Source organism: Bos indicus, chromosome 23 (genome assembly GCF_029378745.1).
Source record: "Bos indicus isolate NIAB-ARS_2022 breed Sahiwal x Tharparkar chromosome 23, NIAB-ARS_B.indTharparkar_mat_pri_1.0, whole genome shotgun sequence".
NCBI classification, from domain to species: Eukaryota; Metazoa; Chordata; class Mammalia; order Artiodactyla; family Bovidae; genus Bos; species Bos indicus.
This window is the reverse complement of record NC_091782.1, coordinates 13,041,009-13,057,154: the sequence shown is the minus strand read 5'-3', so window position 1 is coordinate 13,057,154 and position 16,146 is coordinate 13,041,009. Positions and strand designations below refer to the sequence as shown.

General features: G+C 56.1%; 1 protein-coding gene across 2 annotated transcripts in view; it reads left to right on the top strand.

The window, feature by feature from the left end:
* The window catches only part of MDGA1 (MAM domain containing glycosylphosphatidylinositol anchor 1), a 65,204-nt gene extending 52,478 nt beyond the window's left edge, over positions 1 to 12,726 (top strand). The window contains exons 12-17 of one of the 2 annotated variants that reach the window (XM_019986373.2): positions 152 to 175; positions 1,176 to 1,328; positions 5,002 to 5,136; positions 11,088 to 11,218; positions 11,389 to 11,497; positions 12,370 to 12,726. In XM_019986373.2, coding sequence (XP_019841932.2) covers positions 152 to 175; positions 1,176 to 1,328; positions 5,002 to 5,136; positions 11,088 to 11,218; positions 11,389 to 11,497; positions 12,370 to 12,461 — 644 coding nt within the window. In that variant the 3' untranslated portion in view covers positions 12,462 to 12,726. The remainder of the gene's footprint in view (positions 1 to 151; positions 176 to 1,175; positions 1,329 to 5,001; positions 5,137 to 11,087; positions 11,219 to 11,388; positions 11,498 to 12,369) is intronic. The other variant, XM_070777904.1, reaches the window with a different exon arrangement.
* The last annotated feature ends 3,420 nt before the right edge of the window (positions 12,727 to 16,146 follow it).

Here is a 16,146-nt window from a genome sequence, read left to right as displayed (position 1 = left end):
AATCTCCAGTGTCCTACTCTGTTACTGCAGGCCAGGTGCCTCTGGCCCCCAGTCCTGCTCTGGGGACCCTGTTTCCTGGTCCTAAGCCCAGGCACCCTCTACACAGCCCCACACCTTGGTTCTGACTTGATTTTCCTGCTTGCTTTCTCAGCCATCAGCTCTCCAAATTTGTCAGGTGAGATACCCCTGCCTACTTCTCCTTACCTTTAGGGTCACAAAGCTTCCCCTGGAAGGGGGGAAGGGACCCCCAAGAGATACCCAGAGAGAAAATAGCGTGGAGGCCCGCCATTGGCAGGAGAAGCAGGAGGGAGCAGGGCTGGGCTTGGAGATATTTGCATCTGGGATTTATTTTGGGGCTTAAAGGCTTGAAGGGAGGGTGGAGTCAAGAGGACATCTCTAACTCAGGGTCTTTTGTCCTCACTTAGCACCATTCACTGTCCCCAGAAGAAAAATGGAAAGATCAGGTTAATCCACCTTCTCTGTTCCCTGGGGCAGGGGTCCTTAATCTGAGATCCCTGGACTGACTGCCCCCCAAATGATCAGGGTGGGCCCATGAAACTGCAACCTGGAAGGGCCTACAAGTACTTCTTTATTTTCCCTAACTTCTTTCAGAAATTTAACATCCCCTTCAATGATGCATGTAGGAATATGGTGTAATCATTACCTGATTGACTTTGTCACCAGTGGAAATCCAGTGTTTTTACATCGCCTAAAAGTTGTTACAGCTATCTGTAAACATCATTTCCATTCATTAGTATTTCAAAACTACAGTACTTAGACTTAACACTAGATCTTGTGATTTAGTTAGATAATAGAGAAGCCCACTTATTATTATATCATGCATTTGTTTTTTGATGACCGTATTTCAGCATAATATGATTTCCTTTGTAACCCTATGCTTTTCATTTTATGCACCTAAATAATCTGCAATGGGGTCCTTAACTTCATTAGACATCAGAAGGGTGTGTGGCACCAAAAAGGTTAAGAAGTCCTGTTCCGGGAACAGATGTGTCAGGGGCCCTGTTGCCTGGTTTCTGGAGCCTTGGGATCCTGGGCCCACTACTTGGATGTTTGGGAACTGCCTAGGGGTTACCAGGAAGTTAAATCTGGATGAGGGCACCTGAGCAGGCTGACCTTCTTTGTCTTACTCCCTCCCCACCCTGCCCTGACTGCAGACAACACCTGCCACTTTGAAGATGAGAAGATCTGTGGCTACACCCAGGACCTGACAGACAATTTTGACTGGACCCGGCAGAATGCTCTGACCCAGAACCCCAAGCGCTCCCCCAACACTGGTCCCCCCACTGACATAAGTGGTACTCCTGAGGGTGAGGAGATGGCCTGCTGCTCCAAATGGAGGGATGCTTCAGGGAGGGGTCTAGCGCCGGGGAGCCCCAGTCTGAGGAGAGACACAGCCCTGCCTCAGGGAGCGCCAGTCTTAGGGGAGACACAGCCCTGCCTCAGGGATCCCCAGTCTGAGGGGAGACACAGCCCTGCATCAGGGAGTGCCAGTCTTAGGGGAGACACAGCCCCTACTCAGGGAGCCCCAGTCTTAGGGGAGACACAGCCCTGCCTCACGGAGCCCCAATCTGAGGGGAGACACAGACCTGCCTCAGGGAGCACCAGTCTGAGGGGAGGCACAGCCCTGCCTCAGGGAGCCCCAGTCTGAGGGGAGACTCAGCCCTGCCTCAGGGAGCGCCAGTCTGAGGGGAGACGCAGCCCTGCCTCAGGGAGCCCCACTCTGAGGGGAGACACAGCCCCTCCTCAGGGAGCCCCAGTCTGAGGGGAGACGCAGCCCTGCCACAGGGAGCGCCAGTCTGAGGGGAGACACAGCCCTGGCCTACGGAGCAGCAGTCTGAGGGGAGACACAGCCCATACTCAAGGAGCTCCAGTCTGAGCGGAGACACAGCCTTGCCTCAGGGAGCGCCAGTCTGAGAGGAGACACAGCCCTGCCTCAGGGAGCCCCAGTCTGAGGGGAGACACAGCCCCTCCTCAGGGAGCCCCAGTCTGAGGGGAGACACAGCCCTGGCCTACGGAGCAGCAGTCTGAGGGGAGACACAGCCCATACTCAAGGAGCTCCAGTCTGAGGGGAGACACAGCCTTGCCTGAGGGAGCGTCAATCTGAGAGGAGACACAGCCCTGCCTCAGGGAGCCCCAGTCTGAGGGGAGACACAGCCCCTCCTCAGGGAGCCCCAGTCTGAGGGAGACACAGCCCTGGCCTACGGAGCAGCAGTCTGAGGGGAGACACAGCCCATACTCAAGGAGCTCCAGTCTGAGGGGAGACACAGCCTTGCCTCAGGGAGCGCCAGTCTGAGGGGAGACACAGCCCCTCCTCAGGGAGCCCCAGTCTGAGGGGAGACGCAGCCCTGCCTCAGGGAGCGCCAGTCTGAGGGGAGACACAGCCCCTCCTCAGGGAGCCCCAGTCTGAGGGGAGACACAGCCCCTCCTCAGGGAGCCCCAGTCTGAGGGAGACACAGTCCTGCCTCAGGGAGCGCCAGTCTGAGGGGAGACACAGCACTGACTCAGGGAGCCCCAGTCTGAGGGAGACACAGCCCTGGCCTATGGAGCAGCAGTCTGAGGGGAGACACAGCCCATACTCAAGGAGCTCCAGTCTGAGGGGAGACACAGCCTTGCCTCAGGGAGCGCCAGTCTGAGGGGAGACACAGCCCCTCCTCAGGGAGCCCCAGTCTGAGGGGAGACGCAGCCCTGCCACAGGGAGCGCCAGTCTGAGGGGAAACACAGCCCTGCCTCAGGGAGCCCCAGTCTGAGGGGAGACACAGCCCTGGCCTACGGAGCAGCAGTCTGAGGGGAGACACAGCCCATACTCAAGGAGCTCCAGTCTGAGGGGAGACACAGCCTTGCCTCAGGGAGCGTCAGTCTGAGAGGAGACACAGCCCTGCCTCAGGGAGCCCCAGTCTGAGGGGAGACACAGCACTGACTCAGGGAGCCCCAGTCTGAGGGAGACACAGCCCTGGCCTACGGAGCAGCAGTCTGAGGGGAGACACAGCCCATACTCAAGGAGCTCCAGTCTGAGGGGAGACACAGTCCTGCCTCAGGGAGCGCCAGTCTGAGGGGAGACACAGCCCTGCCTCAGGGAGCCCCAGTCTGAGGGGAGACACAGCCCTGGCCTACGGAGCAGCAGTCTGAGGGGAGACACAGCCCATACTCAAGGAGCTCCAGTCTGAGGGGAGACACAGCCTTGCCTCAGGGAGCTCCAGTCTGAGGGGAGACACAGCCCCTCCTCAGGGAGCGCCAGTCTGAGGGGAGACGCAGCCGCTACTCAGGGAGCCCCATTCTTAGGGGAGACAGAGCCCCTCCTCAGGAAGCCCCAGTCTGAGGGGAGACGCAGCCCTGCCTCAGGGAGCACCAGTCTTAGGGAAGATGCAGCCCCGCCTCAGGGAGCCCCACTCTGAGGGAAGACATAGCCCCTCCTCATGGAGCCCCAGTCTGAGGGGAGACGCAGCCCTGCCACAGGGAGCGCCAGTCTGAGGGGAGACTCAGCCCTGCCTCAGGGAGCCCCAGTCTGAGGGGAGACAGCCCTGCCTCAGGGAGCGCCAGTCTTAGGGGAGACACAGCCCTGCCTCGGGGAGACACAGACCTGCCTCAGGGAGCCCCAGTCTGAAGGGAGACAGACCTGCCTCAGGGAGCACCAGTCTGAGGGGAGACGCAGCCCTGCCTCAGGGAGCACCAGTCTTAGGGGAGACGCAGCCCTGACTCAGAGAGCGCCACTCTGAGGGGAGACGCAGCCGCTACTCAGGGAGCCCGATTCTGAGGGGAGACACAGCCCTGCCTCAGGGAGCGCCAGTCTGAGGGGAGACGCAGCCCTGCCTCAAGGAGCCCCAATCTGAGGGGAGGAGACACAGCCCCTCCTCAGGGAGCCCCAGTCTGAGGGGAGACTTAGTCCTGCCTCAGGGAGCCCCAATCTGAGGGGAGACACAGACCTGCCTCAGGGAGCGCCAGTCTTAGGAGAGACACAGCCCTGCCTCAGGGAGACCCACTCTGAGGGGAGACACAGCCCCTCCTTAGGGAGCCCCACTCTGAGGGGAGACGCAGCCCTGCCACAGGGAGTGCCAGTCTGAGGGGAGACACAGCCCTGCCTCAGGGAGTGCCAATCTGAGGGGAGACACAGCCCTGGCCTACGGAGCAGCAGTCTGTGGGGAGACACAACCCATACTCAAGGAGCTCCAGTCTGAGGGGAGACACAGCCTTGCCTCAGGGAGTGCCAGTCTGAGGGGATACGCAGTCCTGCCCACAGGGAGCGCCAGTCTGAGGGGAGACGCAGCCCTGCCTCAGGGAGCCCCACTCTGAGGGGAGACACAGCCCTGCCTCAGGGAGCCCCACTCTGAGGGGAGACACAGCCCTGCCTCAGGGAGCGCCAGTGGAGGGGAGACACAGCCTTACCTCTGAGAGCCCCACTCTGAGGGGAGACACAGCCTTGCCCTCAGGGAACCCCAGGCTGAGGGGAGACACAGGCCCGCCTCAGGGAGCGCCAGTCTGAGGTTAGACACAGCCCTGCCCTCAGGGAGCCCCAGTCTGAGGGGACACACAACCCTGCCTCTGGGAGCCCCAGTCTGAGGGGAGACACAGCCCTGCCTCAGGGAGCGCCAGTCTGAGGGGAGACACAGCCCTGCCCTCAGGGAGCCCCAGTCTGAGGGGACACACAACCCTGCCTCTGGGAGCCCCAGTCTGAGGGGAGAGACAGCCCTGCCTCAGGGAGCGCCAGTCTGAGGGGAGACACAGCCCTGCCCTCAGGGAGCCCCAGTCTGAGGGGAGACACGCTCCTAACCTACTAGACTGGGAAGAAGAGAAGCAGCCAGAAAGCTAAGAACTCACAAGTCCTGGCCCAGAGTCCTGTGCTGTGCTGAGGCAGGGAGGACAGATTGGGGTGGTGTGAGGCACCTGGGATTCAGATAGGTGATAGAAGGGCAGAAAGGAGTCAGGTGGAAAGGGGACTGGGAAGGCTGAGGAGGAGAGTGTTGGTACATCTCCCCTTCTCTGAAGGCTACTACATGTTCATTGAGACGTCAAGGCCCCGGGAGCTGGGGGACCGTGCGAGGTTGGTGAGTCCCCTGTACAACGCCAGCGCCAAGTTCTACTGTGTCTCCTTCTTCTATCACATGTATGGAAAGCACATCGGTGAGTTGAAGGACCAGGGAACCTGCCCGAGTGAGTGCTGCTGCTGGGAGGGGGCAGGGGTCCACCGGAAGCTGGGGACTGGTCTGCCTAAGGCCTGGGCTTCCCAACTCGGCCAGATCACAGGGAGTGTGATTGTAGAGAGTGTGAGCAGAATCTGGGCAAGAGGAAGGTCCAGAGAACCAGCTTGTCTGAGATAATCAAGATAAGACTTGAGATAATCAAGTCTTCCTGAGTCTGCAGAGAAAATGGCTTCAGCAGGATGAGGTGGAAGTCTTAGAGGGGATGGAGAAGTCAGCTAAGAGGCTGCATATATTGAGTGCCTGCCAGGTGACTTTCTGGATGCTCTGCATCTGTGGTCTCATTAACACTCACAGCCACTGAGTGAGTGAGGTATTACCATATAAACCAGAGAGGTTAAGCATATGCCCAAGATCACACAGCAGCCCAGTTCTGCTGACTCTCCCAAGCCCTAAACACAGGGTTGGAAGGGAGCTGATTTGTGAGCAGTGAGGGGAAGTCCTACTTCCTATGCACAACCGTGAACCCAAGAAGTGTGCCCTTCGGGAAGAGACGGCTCTGGTAGGAGCGTCACATTAGTCAGTGAACTTGTCCGTTCAACCGTCACCTCCAGGTGTCCTGCTCTGTGCCTGGCTTCGGGTACTTCAGAGAACAGAATGGACAGGTTCCTCATCCTCTTGGCACCTCCAGTCAAGTGGGAGAGACAGACATGAAATAACTCGTTGCGCCGGGTAGAATTTAGCGACCACTGTGATGTGTGTCTGCAACAGCAGGACGGGGGTCGATGCAGCTGATAACAGGGAGACTTGACTGACTCTAGGGACCTGATTATGGAAGACTGCTGAGGAAGTGACAATTTTAATTTTCTTTGTTTACATATTTACGGGAAAGGTAATGTCTTTTGCACAAGTCAAAAGGTACATAATGAGAGCCCCCTTCCCATCCCAGTCCTCCTGCCACCTAGAGTGCCTCTCCAGAGGCAATCAAGGTACTAGATTTGAGGGGGGGCGGCACACTTCCAGAAATGCTTTATGTGTATAGAAGCCAGTACACATGTATCCTTTTTCCCCACATTTTATATACTGCGTTCTGTGCCTCTTGACAATCATGCCCTAAGAGGTCACAGAAATCTTCACTGTTCTTCTTGGCTTCACAGCAGGGGAAGTGACTTTAACCAAGTGTAGACCTAAAGGCTCATTGTGAAGTGTCCACAGCTGAAGCAATGGGTCAGGCTAAACTGATGAACCAGAATAAGGGGGATGGGACCTTCTGCAGCCGCTGGAGCCCTCCAGGCTCTCTGCACAAGCCAGTTCATCCGTGACTGAGTCTGGACTTTGTGAGAAGCTTCCTGTGAGATAGGTGGGGGTGGGGATGAGCGGGACCACATTGCCCACCTAGAGTAACCAGTTCAAACCAATCCTGGTTTGCCCCAGCCTTTCCTACCTTTAGCACTAGAAGTCCCACATCCCAGGCAAACCAAGACAGGTGGTCATTTTGTCCTCAGCTCAGGAGAAGCACGGGGAACCCAGCTGGCAAGAAGAGCATGTTGGATACAGGAAGGCCCTGGGAGATTAAGCTTTAAGAGCTGGGGTGCCTGGGAGCAGAGAAAGCCCTGAGGGAGCTGTCTGTGTTCCAGAGCTTGCTAGGTGTCCCCCAGTAGGTGGGACAAACACCAATCATTGAAAACTCCTGGGAGGCAGACCTGAATTCCACCTGAGGAAGATGCTATAAGCACCAGATCTGCCCAGCAAAGGAGTCCGCTATTCTGTCCCTGGGTAGGAGGAGCGTCTAGCAGGGGTGCTGTGGAGGGGACCCCTGTGCCAGGTAATGTTACTCCCCCGCTCAGCCCTCTTCCCTCACTGTCTTCTCCAGGCCTCCCACACCTGGTCCGCCCCTGCCTGCTTCTCTGATCTCATTTTCTGCTGCTCTCCCGTGACTCCACTCAGCTCAAGCACACTGATCTCCTTGCTTTTCTTTTATATTTGAGGCAGGTTCCTTCGTGCCTTAGAGGCCTTTACTTGTGATGTTTTCCCTGACCTGAAATGTTCTTCCCCCATCATTCAGGTCTGCTTGGAGAGGTCCCTGACAGCCCCACGTAAAACACTTTTCCATCCCTTTCCTGTATTATATTCTTTATTGTGGTTTCCACCCAACGAGCATAAGCTCCAGGAAGCAGGGTTCTTTGTCTTATTCATGGATGTGTCCCTGGTGTCCAGAACAGAGCCTGCTCAATTAGGTGAATGAGTGAATGAAAGGGAGGTAGTGGAGCCTGGATTTGATGACCCCTGAGGTAACTTCTAACTCTGAGATGCTATGAAAGTCCCTTTTCAGTCCTGATGACAGTCATAGAAAGTTCTTCATTGAGCATTCAAATACTGAGAGCAGGTAGCAGTTTGATGGGAGCTTTCCCTGTGGAATCAAATGAGAGAAGATGAGAATCCCAGTAACTACCACTCCACAGAGTGGGGAGTGCTCTGGGCAAGGGGAGCTACAGTTTAAGGCCTCAGAATTCACAAGTAGCACAGAGGGCTCCCACCTCCAACCTGGGAAGAATTCCTGGAAGAGGTGGTGTTTCAGAAAGACCTTGAAGCACAAAAAGGATTTGGTCAGGGGAACATAGTAGGGGAGGGCATCTCAAGCAGTGGGAACAGACCCTGGCAAAACCCAGGGTCTGCAAAGCTGGACTATGTCCAGGCTGCAGACTGTAGCTCAGTTCAGCTCCGGAGGTGACAAAGAAGAACATAGTGAGCAGGCGCCCTTAGGGCTCTGGCTGAGCCTGTGAAAGGCTGTCAGGAAGAGGGGAGATCTTGGAGCTGGTGGAATGACCAGGGAAGGGGGCAGAACTTCAGTTTTGGTTTGAGCAGTGAAAAGGTGGGGTTCTCCCATTTGAGTCCTTGGAACAGGGTGGTGAAAGAGGAAGGAAAAGTTTGAAGATTGAGGCTAGACCCTGGGGATTCGGGGATTGGGATAGGAGAAAAATCTCCAAGAAGGGGGAAGAGAGGGAGTTCCCCTTGGGGGCTGGTGAGAAAACTAAAAGGCACTGGGGCTTGGGCCCTGCCTATGCCAGTGTGGCTCCTCCCAGCCCTCTGGGTGCTGGCTGCAGCCCTCTGAGGGCCCTGTCTGCTGGCAAGGGTCCCCACAGGCCTGGGATCTTTGGGGTGTTCCTCCCCCAGGCCCAGACCTGCTGCTGGGGTGGGGTGGGCATTTCCTGCTGTCCTGGTCCCTCCTTTCCCCACCCCTCCCACCCCACCTGGCAGCTCCAGGCACCAGATGTCCCCAGACCTTGTGTCTCGCTGACTCTCCTTGGTCCAAGCCAACTCCTTTGCTCTCAGGCAGGTAACATTTGGTGGCCCTCCCCCACCGGGGGTCTGTCTATCTGGTGTCACAGATGGTGTGGCATTGTCTGTGGTCAGTGCCATGGAAATGCCAGGCACCAGGTGCCACCTAAGATTGATTCCCCTTCCCTCTGAGCCAGGTCTTCATGTCACAGGGGGCTCGAGATAGGCTGGCAGCACCAGTGAAGGGGCACCCCCTTGTCTGGGTGCTCCTTGCCAAGGCTGGATCCACTCTTCCTTTTTCCAGTGCCTGTTAGCACCTCCACAATTCCAGGCCCCTGGGTCTGTGGGCAGAGGGGCTCAGCACCCCCTAGGTTAATACCTTCAAAATTTCACATTTTACCACAGCTATGTAGCACATACACTAATACTTTTCTTTAAGTCACCTCCTTTTTTCTTAGCTTTGTCCTAAGCATCAATATTAGAGAAGTTGTGGATTTGAAGCGCTCACTTTATTCACCTCTTAAAACATAAGTATTACATTTTTATTGAGGTATAATTGACATTATATTAGTTCCAGATGTACAACATTATGATTTGACATTTGTGTATATTGCAAAATAATTGCTACAATAAGTCTAGTTAATATTCCATCACCAGAATATTTTTTCCTTACGATGAGAACTTTTAAGATCTACTCTCTTGGCAACTTTCAAATATGCAATACAGTATTAGTAACTGTAGTCACCATTACATTACATCCCCAGGACTTATTTTATAATTGGAAGTTCAACCCTTTTTAGTTTCTTCACCCATTTCACCCACCTGCCACCCTTCAAGTGTTAAATTTTTAAACTTGGTTCCTGTACCATCAGGGGATTCACTGGTGGTGCTAGTGGTAAAGAACCCACCTTCCAATCCAGGAGACATAAGAGACGTGGGTTCGATTGATGTGTTGGGAAGATCCTCTGGAGAAGGTAATGGCAACCCATTCCAGTATTCTTGCCTGGAGAATCCCCACAGACAGAGGAGCCTGGCAGGCTACAGTCCATGGGGTTGCAGAGAGTCAGACATGACTGAAGCAACTCAGATCAGATCAGATCAGATCAGTCGCTCAGTCGTGTCCGACTCTTTGCGACCCTATGAATCGCAGCACACCAGGCCTCCCTATCCATCACCAACTCCCGGAGTTCACTCAGACTCATATCCATCGAGTCAGTGATGCCATCCAGCTATCTCATCCTCTGTCATCCCCTTCTCCTCCTGCCCCCAATCCCTCCCAGCATCAGAGTCTTTTCCAATGAGTCAACTCTTTGCATGAGGTGGCCAAAGTACTGGAGTTTCAGCTTTAGCATCATTCCTTCCAAAGAACACCCAGGGCTGATCTCCTTCAGAATGGACTGGTTGGATCTCTTTACGGTTCAAGGGACTCTCAAGAGTCTTCTCCAACACCACAGTTCAAAAGCATCAATTCTTCGGTGCTCAGCCTTCTTCACAGTCCAACTCTCACATCCACACATGACCACAGGAAAAACCATAGCCTTGACTAGATGAGCCTTTGTTGGCAAAGTAATGTCTCTGCTTTTGAATATGCTATCTAGGTTGGTCATAACTTTCCTTCCAAGGAGTAAGCGTCCTTTAATTTCATGGCTGCAGTCACCATCTGTAGTGATTTTGGAGCCCAGAAAAATAAAGTCTGACACTGTTTCCACTGTTTCCCCATCTATTTCCCATGAAGTGGTGGGACCGAATGCCATAATCTTCGTTTTCTGAATGTTGAGCTTTAAGCCAACTTTTTCACTCTCCACTTTCACTTTCATCAAGAGGCTTTTGAGTTCCTCTTCACTTCTGCCATAAGGGTGGTGTCATCTGCATATCTGAGGTTATTGATATTTCTCCCGGCAATCTTGATTCCAGCTTGTGTTTCTTCCAGTCCAGCGTTTCTCACGATGTACTCTGCATAGAAGTTAAATAAACAGGGTGACAATATACAGCCTTGACGAACTCCTTTTCCTATTTGGAACCAGTCTGTTGTTCCATGTCCAGTTCTAACTGTTGCTTCCTGACCTGCATACAGATTTCTCAAGAGGCAGGTCAGGTGGTCTGGTATTCCCATCTCTTTCAGAATTTTCCCCAGTTCTCAGCATAGCATAATGACTGGTATCTACCATTATATGGACAGAGGAGTCCTTGGGGTTGCAAAGAATCAGACACAACTGAAGCAACTTAGCACACACTTACCTCCAGAAATCAATGCAGGAGCATCATATACCACCAAGTGTGTGCACTGTGTGCTTTGGGAATCTTGCTTTGTGTTCAGACTTGGGCCCCAGTGTCCTAGGACAACTCTCCTGCCTAGAGGAGGAAGGGTGTGTGTGGGTGTGTTCCAGGGTGGGGGGGAATTACTGATTAGGAAGTAAGGGAAGTCATGAGAGAAACTTTGCCAATTGTCTTGATGAACGGAAGCCGTGCCGCTGTCCTCTCTCTGTCCCACGCTGAGGTCCCCTCTGGGATGACAGGATGCTCACCAGTCTGCAGTGGGGAGAAGGTCCCGTCCAGTGGGGGCAGTGCTGCAGGCCCTGGTAGGGAGTCGAGGGTGGTGAATGGGGAAAGCAGAGAGTGGCCACTCACTGCCACCTCTCCTCACGCCCAACACAGGCTCCCTCAACCTCCTGGTGCGGTCCCGGAGCAAAGGGGCCCTGGACACGCATGCTTGGTCCCTCAGCGGCAATAAGGGCAACGTGTGGCAGCAGGCGCATGTGCCCATCAACCCGAGCGGGCCCTTCCAGGTGAGTCACCCGGGCCTGCCTCTGCTTACAGCTCTCCCGGCCTGGGGCAGGCTCCCGGGAGCTGAGGAGGGAAGCATGCAGGGATGGGGGGACCTTCCTGGGAGACAGAGGGTAAAGGCTGGGAGCAGAACCTCCCTCACCACGCTCCCTGCTCTCTGATCCCACTCCAGATTATTTTTGAGGGTGTCCGAGGCTCAGGCTACCTGGGGGATATCGCCATAGATGACGTCACCCTGAAGAAGGGGGAGTGTCCCAGGAAGCAGATGGATCCCAATAAAGGTGCAGGGCAGAAAGTGGGTGGGGGGGCGCCTTTGTCAGGGGAGGTGTTGTTGGTGCCTGAATTGGGGTTCCAAGTGGCGGGGTGATGGGGTGCATGTGTTGGTAGCTGTGGAAACAGGTACTGGTGTGTTTGGTACCCACCTCGGGCCCCACCCTGGTTCAGGCTGTGGGCTGCGTGGACAGTGAGACGACCAGACCCTCCTGTGAACTAAGCTTACGGTAGCAGCATCTGTGTCTGGGAACGTCTCTCTGTATGTATATGTGTGTGTCCAAGTGTGAACCTGTACCCCTTCCCACACTGGGGCCCAAGTGTTTGCAATAATATCAGTTCGAGGTTACCAAGAAATTACTACATTCCAGGCGAGGTGCAGATACCTGTATATGTATGGTCTCATTCATTCCTCACCACAGTCCTCTGGGGTGGCTCTTCTACTCATTTTATTTTTATTTTATTTTTACTTTATTTATTTTTGTCATTCCCCATTTTCTTTTCTGTTTTTGGCCACACCACAAGGCATGTAGGATCCGTAGTTTCCCAACCAGGGATCGAACCCCTGCCTCCTGCGGTGGAAGCGTGGAGTCTGATCTGCTGGGTGACCGGGAAAGTTCCCTGTTAGACTCATTTTATAGATGAGGAAGCTGAGGTCCCTGAGGTCGAATGAATTGCTCTGTGTCTTCCTTAGTGAGCCACAGGCCAGGATTTGGACCCAGCAGGCAGAGTTAACCCCACCTCACATCTTGCAAGTGTGTCTATGTGTACAGAGCGGGGCAGAGGAACGACCCTCGCATGGCTTGCCTGCCCGCCTGCTCCTCCCTGGCCCTGCCGAGCTGACCAGAGCCCCGGCCTGTGTCCCTTCTCTCTCCCATCACAGTGGTGGTGATGCCAGGCAGTGGAGCCCCCCGCCAGCCCCTCCCACAGCTCTGGGGGCCTGTGGCCACCTTCCTCTTGGCGTTGCAGAGATGATGAGAGCTGCGTGGCCTGCCCCCACCCCGCCCCCCCGGCACACCAAAGTGTCCGCATCGTACCAAAGACTGACCCCATGCCAGCCGGGGTGCCCAGGGGCAGGGCCGCCTGCCCAGGAGGGGGCCGGCATCGGCCGTGAGGAGGAGCAGAGAACAAGGACAAAGGCCCAACACTGAGGCCCCGGAGACGGTTGTTCGACACACGCACACACCCACACACCCACACACACACACAGAGATATATTAAAGCACAAGTTTCTATCCAACCTGCCAGCACCTTCTTTACTGCAGAGACAGGGGACTCTCCTGAATGACGCCCGCCCCCCAGGGACCTCAGCGCCACGTGGTCCTTGTTGGGGCTGCAGCCGCAGCGTGTTTCTGCCCTTCGTCTGGCCCCGACTCCAGGCTCAGCTCAGCCCAGTGGCTTCCCCAGCAGGAGCCAGAAGGGGAGTGGGCATAGGAGCTCTGACCTGGGCGGGACTCTGGGACTCCCTGGGATGGAGGAGGCCAGGGTCGGAGGGGCCCTGAGGAACTCTGTGAGCTGTGTGGATGACACGAAAGATGAGGCACTAGCTGCATGGAACCCTGTTCCCAGAGTGAAGGCCAGATGCTGGAGAGACCAGGTCACCCCCAGCGCCTGGCCCATTCACTCCTGGGGTGTCATATCCACGCCCTCCCCCACCACCACCACTGTGCCCCCTTTGAAAGGAGCCAGTGCAGGGTCTTGGGCCTGGGCAGTCTGAGGACTGACCCCTCCCCACCTTCCCCTCCCACTGCACCCCCACCCCACAAGCAGCTGGCTTCCTGAGAGCACAGCCCCCACCCTGGTCATGGGCCTAACCTCAGCCTCCCCCCGCCAGCCCCCACTGCATCCCCAGGAGCCAGGGGAGGGGTGGTGGCCAAGCCATTTTCTGGGCTGAGGTTTGACTTTGAGAGGAGCAGGGAAGTCCCGCCTTTATGATTTCATGCCTGCATGTCGGGCGCTGATTTAGAGGTAGAGTGAATCTTCTCTGTTTCTTATATCCCTGCTGTGAACGGGTGCTCTGGGCGGGGTGTGTGGGGGGCTTCCCTGTCCTCCTCCACCGCAAAGCAGGGTCTGGCTGTCTCTTCCTTCTCTACCCAGGGTCAGTGAAGGAGCAGGGTTTGTCGATGGCCTGAGGGGACAGTTGCTGGTCACCATATTCCCTGGGAGTTGAGGCTCATGCCCCCAAACTGAAAAGAGGCTCCATGCCCTTGCTTGAGTTGGGGGGCTGAAACGGGCATGAGGGGACCTAGACCTCCCCCTCACCGTCACCCCTGAGCCCCCCTTCCAGCTGTCCATGGGACGGAAGAGGCCCAGCCCTTTTCAGGGTGGACTGTTACGCATGTGTGCGTGTGGCCGTGTGTGTGCGTGTGTGTGCACATGTGAGCACGTGTGGACCCATCTGTTGCCTGTGTATCACTGTGGTGGGTACATCTCTGGCAGGAGTGTGTGCAAATATACATCTGTGTGTGCAGTTATCTGTATGTGAGGCTGGGTCTCACCCCACTCTGTGAGTGCCTCCGGATGTCAGCACGTCCGTCATTATGAAGGAATGTTTCTGGAGCGTTGGCCAAGTATGCCACTTTAGCCCTATTGTGTAGTCTCGAGAGCCCTGCCGCCACCTGAAGTTCTACCTTTTATCCCCGACGGGAGACAAAACTTACAGATGACCCTGTGGAAATGAAGGCCACTTTGGTGGAGGAATCACGGGGCTCCTCCTGGAGCATTTGGTGGGAACAGCTGCAGATGAGAGGCAGCACTGCAATGCCAGGAGGCAGGCAGGAAACCAAAGCAAACGTGCCCATCTCTTCTCTGCCAGGCCTGAGTTATCATCATCACCAACAGCGGGTGGGTGGCCAGGCCAGGGCTGGAGTGGGGCCTCCTGATACCCAACCAGCAGGGCTGCCTTCCCGGCCCCACCAAGGCCTGTCCTAGATGAGTGTCTCCAGGTTTCCAGAGCATGCTTCCATCGCGTCTCTGGGTGTTGTTTAATGGTCCCATCTGTGCAGGGTCTGCTGCCCCAACTAGACTGTGAGCTCCTCCTCTGAGCCTTCCAGCCCTCCCCCGACCCATCCCCACCTCATACCCAGCACAGGTAGGCCTGTTACAGAAATCTCTCAGATTTGCCCAGCGGGATGGATTATAGAAATCGGTGGTTCCCGGCCTGGCTGCAGAATAGAGTCATCAGAGGGTCTTTTAGGAATCGCCAATGCTCAGGGCCCCCTCCAGAGTGCCAGTTTAATTGGACTGGAGTGCAGCCCGGCATCAGGAATGTTTAAAAGCTCCTCAGGAGAACCCGAGAGTGGGGACCACTGACCTATCCCCTGCCAGCTGCCTCCTCCGTGCCCTGGTGAGGTGGGTGCTGAACATTCAGAGCACTTGCTCCTTGGGGTTCCGTGGCGCCCCGTGTCTGCTGCCCTCGGATGACCTTTGAATACATCTGTCCCCGGCTCTGATTGCTCCGTGATGGGGAGCTGGTCCCCCTCCCTCACCTCCACATCTGTAGAGCTGAATACAGAAAAGGGACTTGGTGTATGTCAGCTGAGCTGAACCTCCCACTCATGGCCCCTGAGTTCAGGTCTGTTTGGAGAGAGGGAACATCTGGGTCACACGGACAGAGAGTGCAGCGGGGGTAGAAATGGGGAACCGCCAAAGGGAGATCGGGGTGGACCGTGGGAACCCTAACTGGAGGGTGGCTTGACCTGGGCTCACAGAGCGCCCGAGGGGGCCGCTGAGGTCCTTGGTCCTCACCTGTCTGCGTGTCCCAGCAGATCTGTAGGGGATGTGGGTGTTAGTGTGTGCTGATGTGAGCAGTGTGTGATGTGTGCACCTAGGGGTGTGGTAGCCTCTGTGCGTGTGCGTGTGTGTGCGTGTGTGTGTGTGCGTGTGTGTGTGTGCGTGTGTGTGCGTGCGTGCGTGCGTGTGTGTGTGTGCGTGTGTGTGTGTGCGTGTGTGTGTGCGTGTGTGTGCGTGCGTGCGTGCGTGTGTGTGTGCGTGTGTGTGTGTGCGTGTGTGTGTGCGTGTGTGTGCGTGCGTGCGTGCGTGTGTGTGTGTATGTGTATGAAGGGTCTGCAAGGAATAAGTATCAGCACGTGTCCCCGTGGAACTTGTGAGTCAGCACCTCTGTGCCAGCATCACCTGTGTCGTGTGTCTTTGTGTGCCAGTGAGTGTCAGCATCCGTGTGTTGGTAAGCGGCCCACGAGGACCCCCAGCCTGGGGGAGACCAGACTGGCTGGATCCAGTGCATCTCCCCAGTGGCAGTCTCGCCCTCTGGGTCAGGGTGGCTGAGGCATTTTGTGGCCTTAAAATGGGGGGTCCAGGATCTGTCCTCAGGGTGTTGGGGTCCTTCACCCCTGGCTCCTCCAGGTTGGTGTCTGGGGGATAGAGGGACTCCTGGGGCCAGGTGCGGTCTGGGCGGGAGAGAGGGAGTCTCAGCTTGGCTGGCCTGCCCTTGGGACCACAGACGGCCTCCCAGGGCGTGGAGCTAAGCCTGCTGACCAAGCCCCGTCCTGCTGGGACACGACATCCGCCTCTGCTCTCTCTGGGACGCCTGACTCCTCTTTCTCATTCACTTTCCCCTCTGTGCTCAGTGACAGCCCCAGGCTCAGGCCATCAGTGCTGGGAAGGGCCTCAGGGGCCCAAACTCCTCACGGGACAAATGACA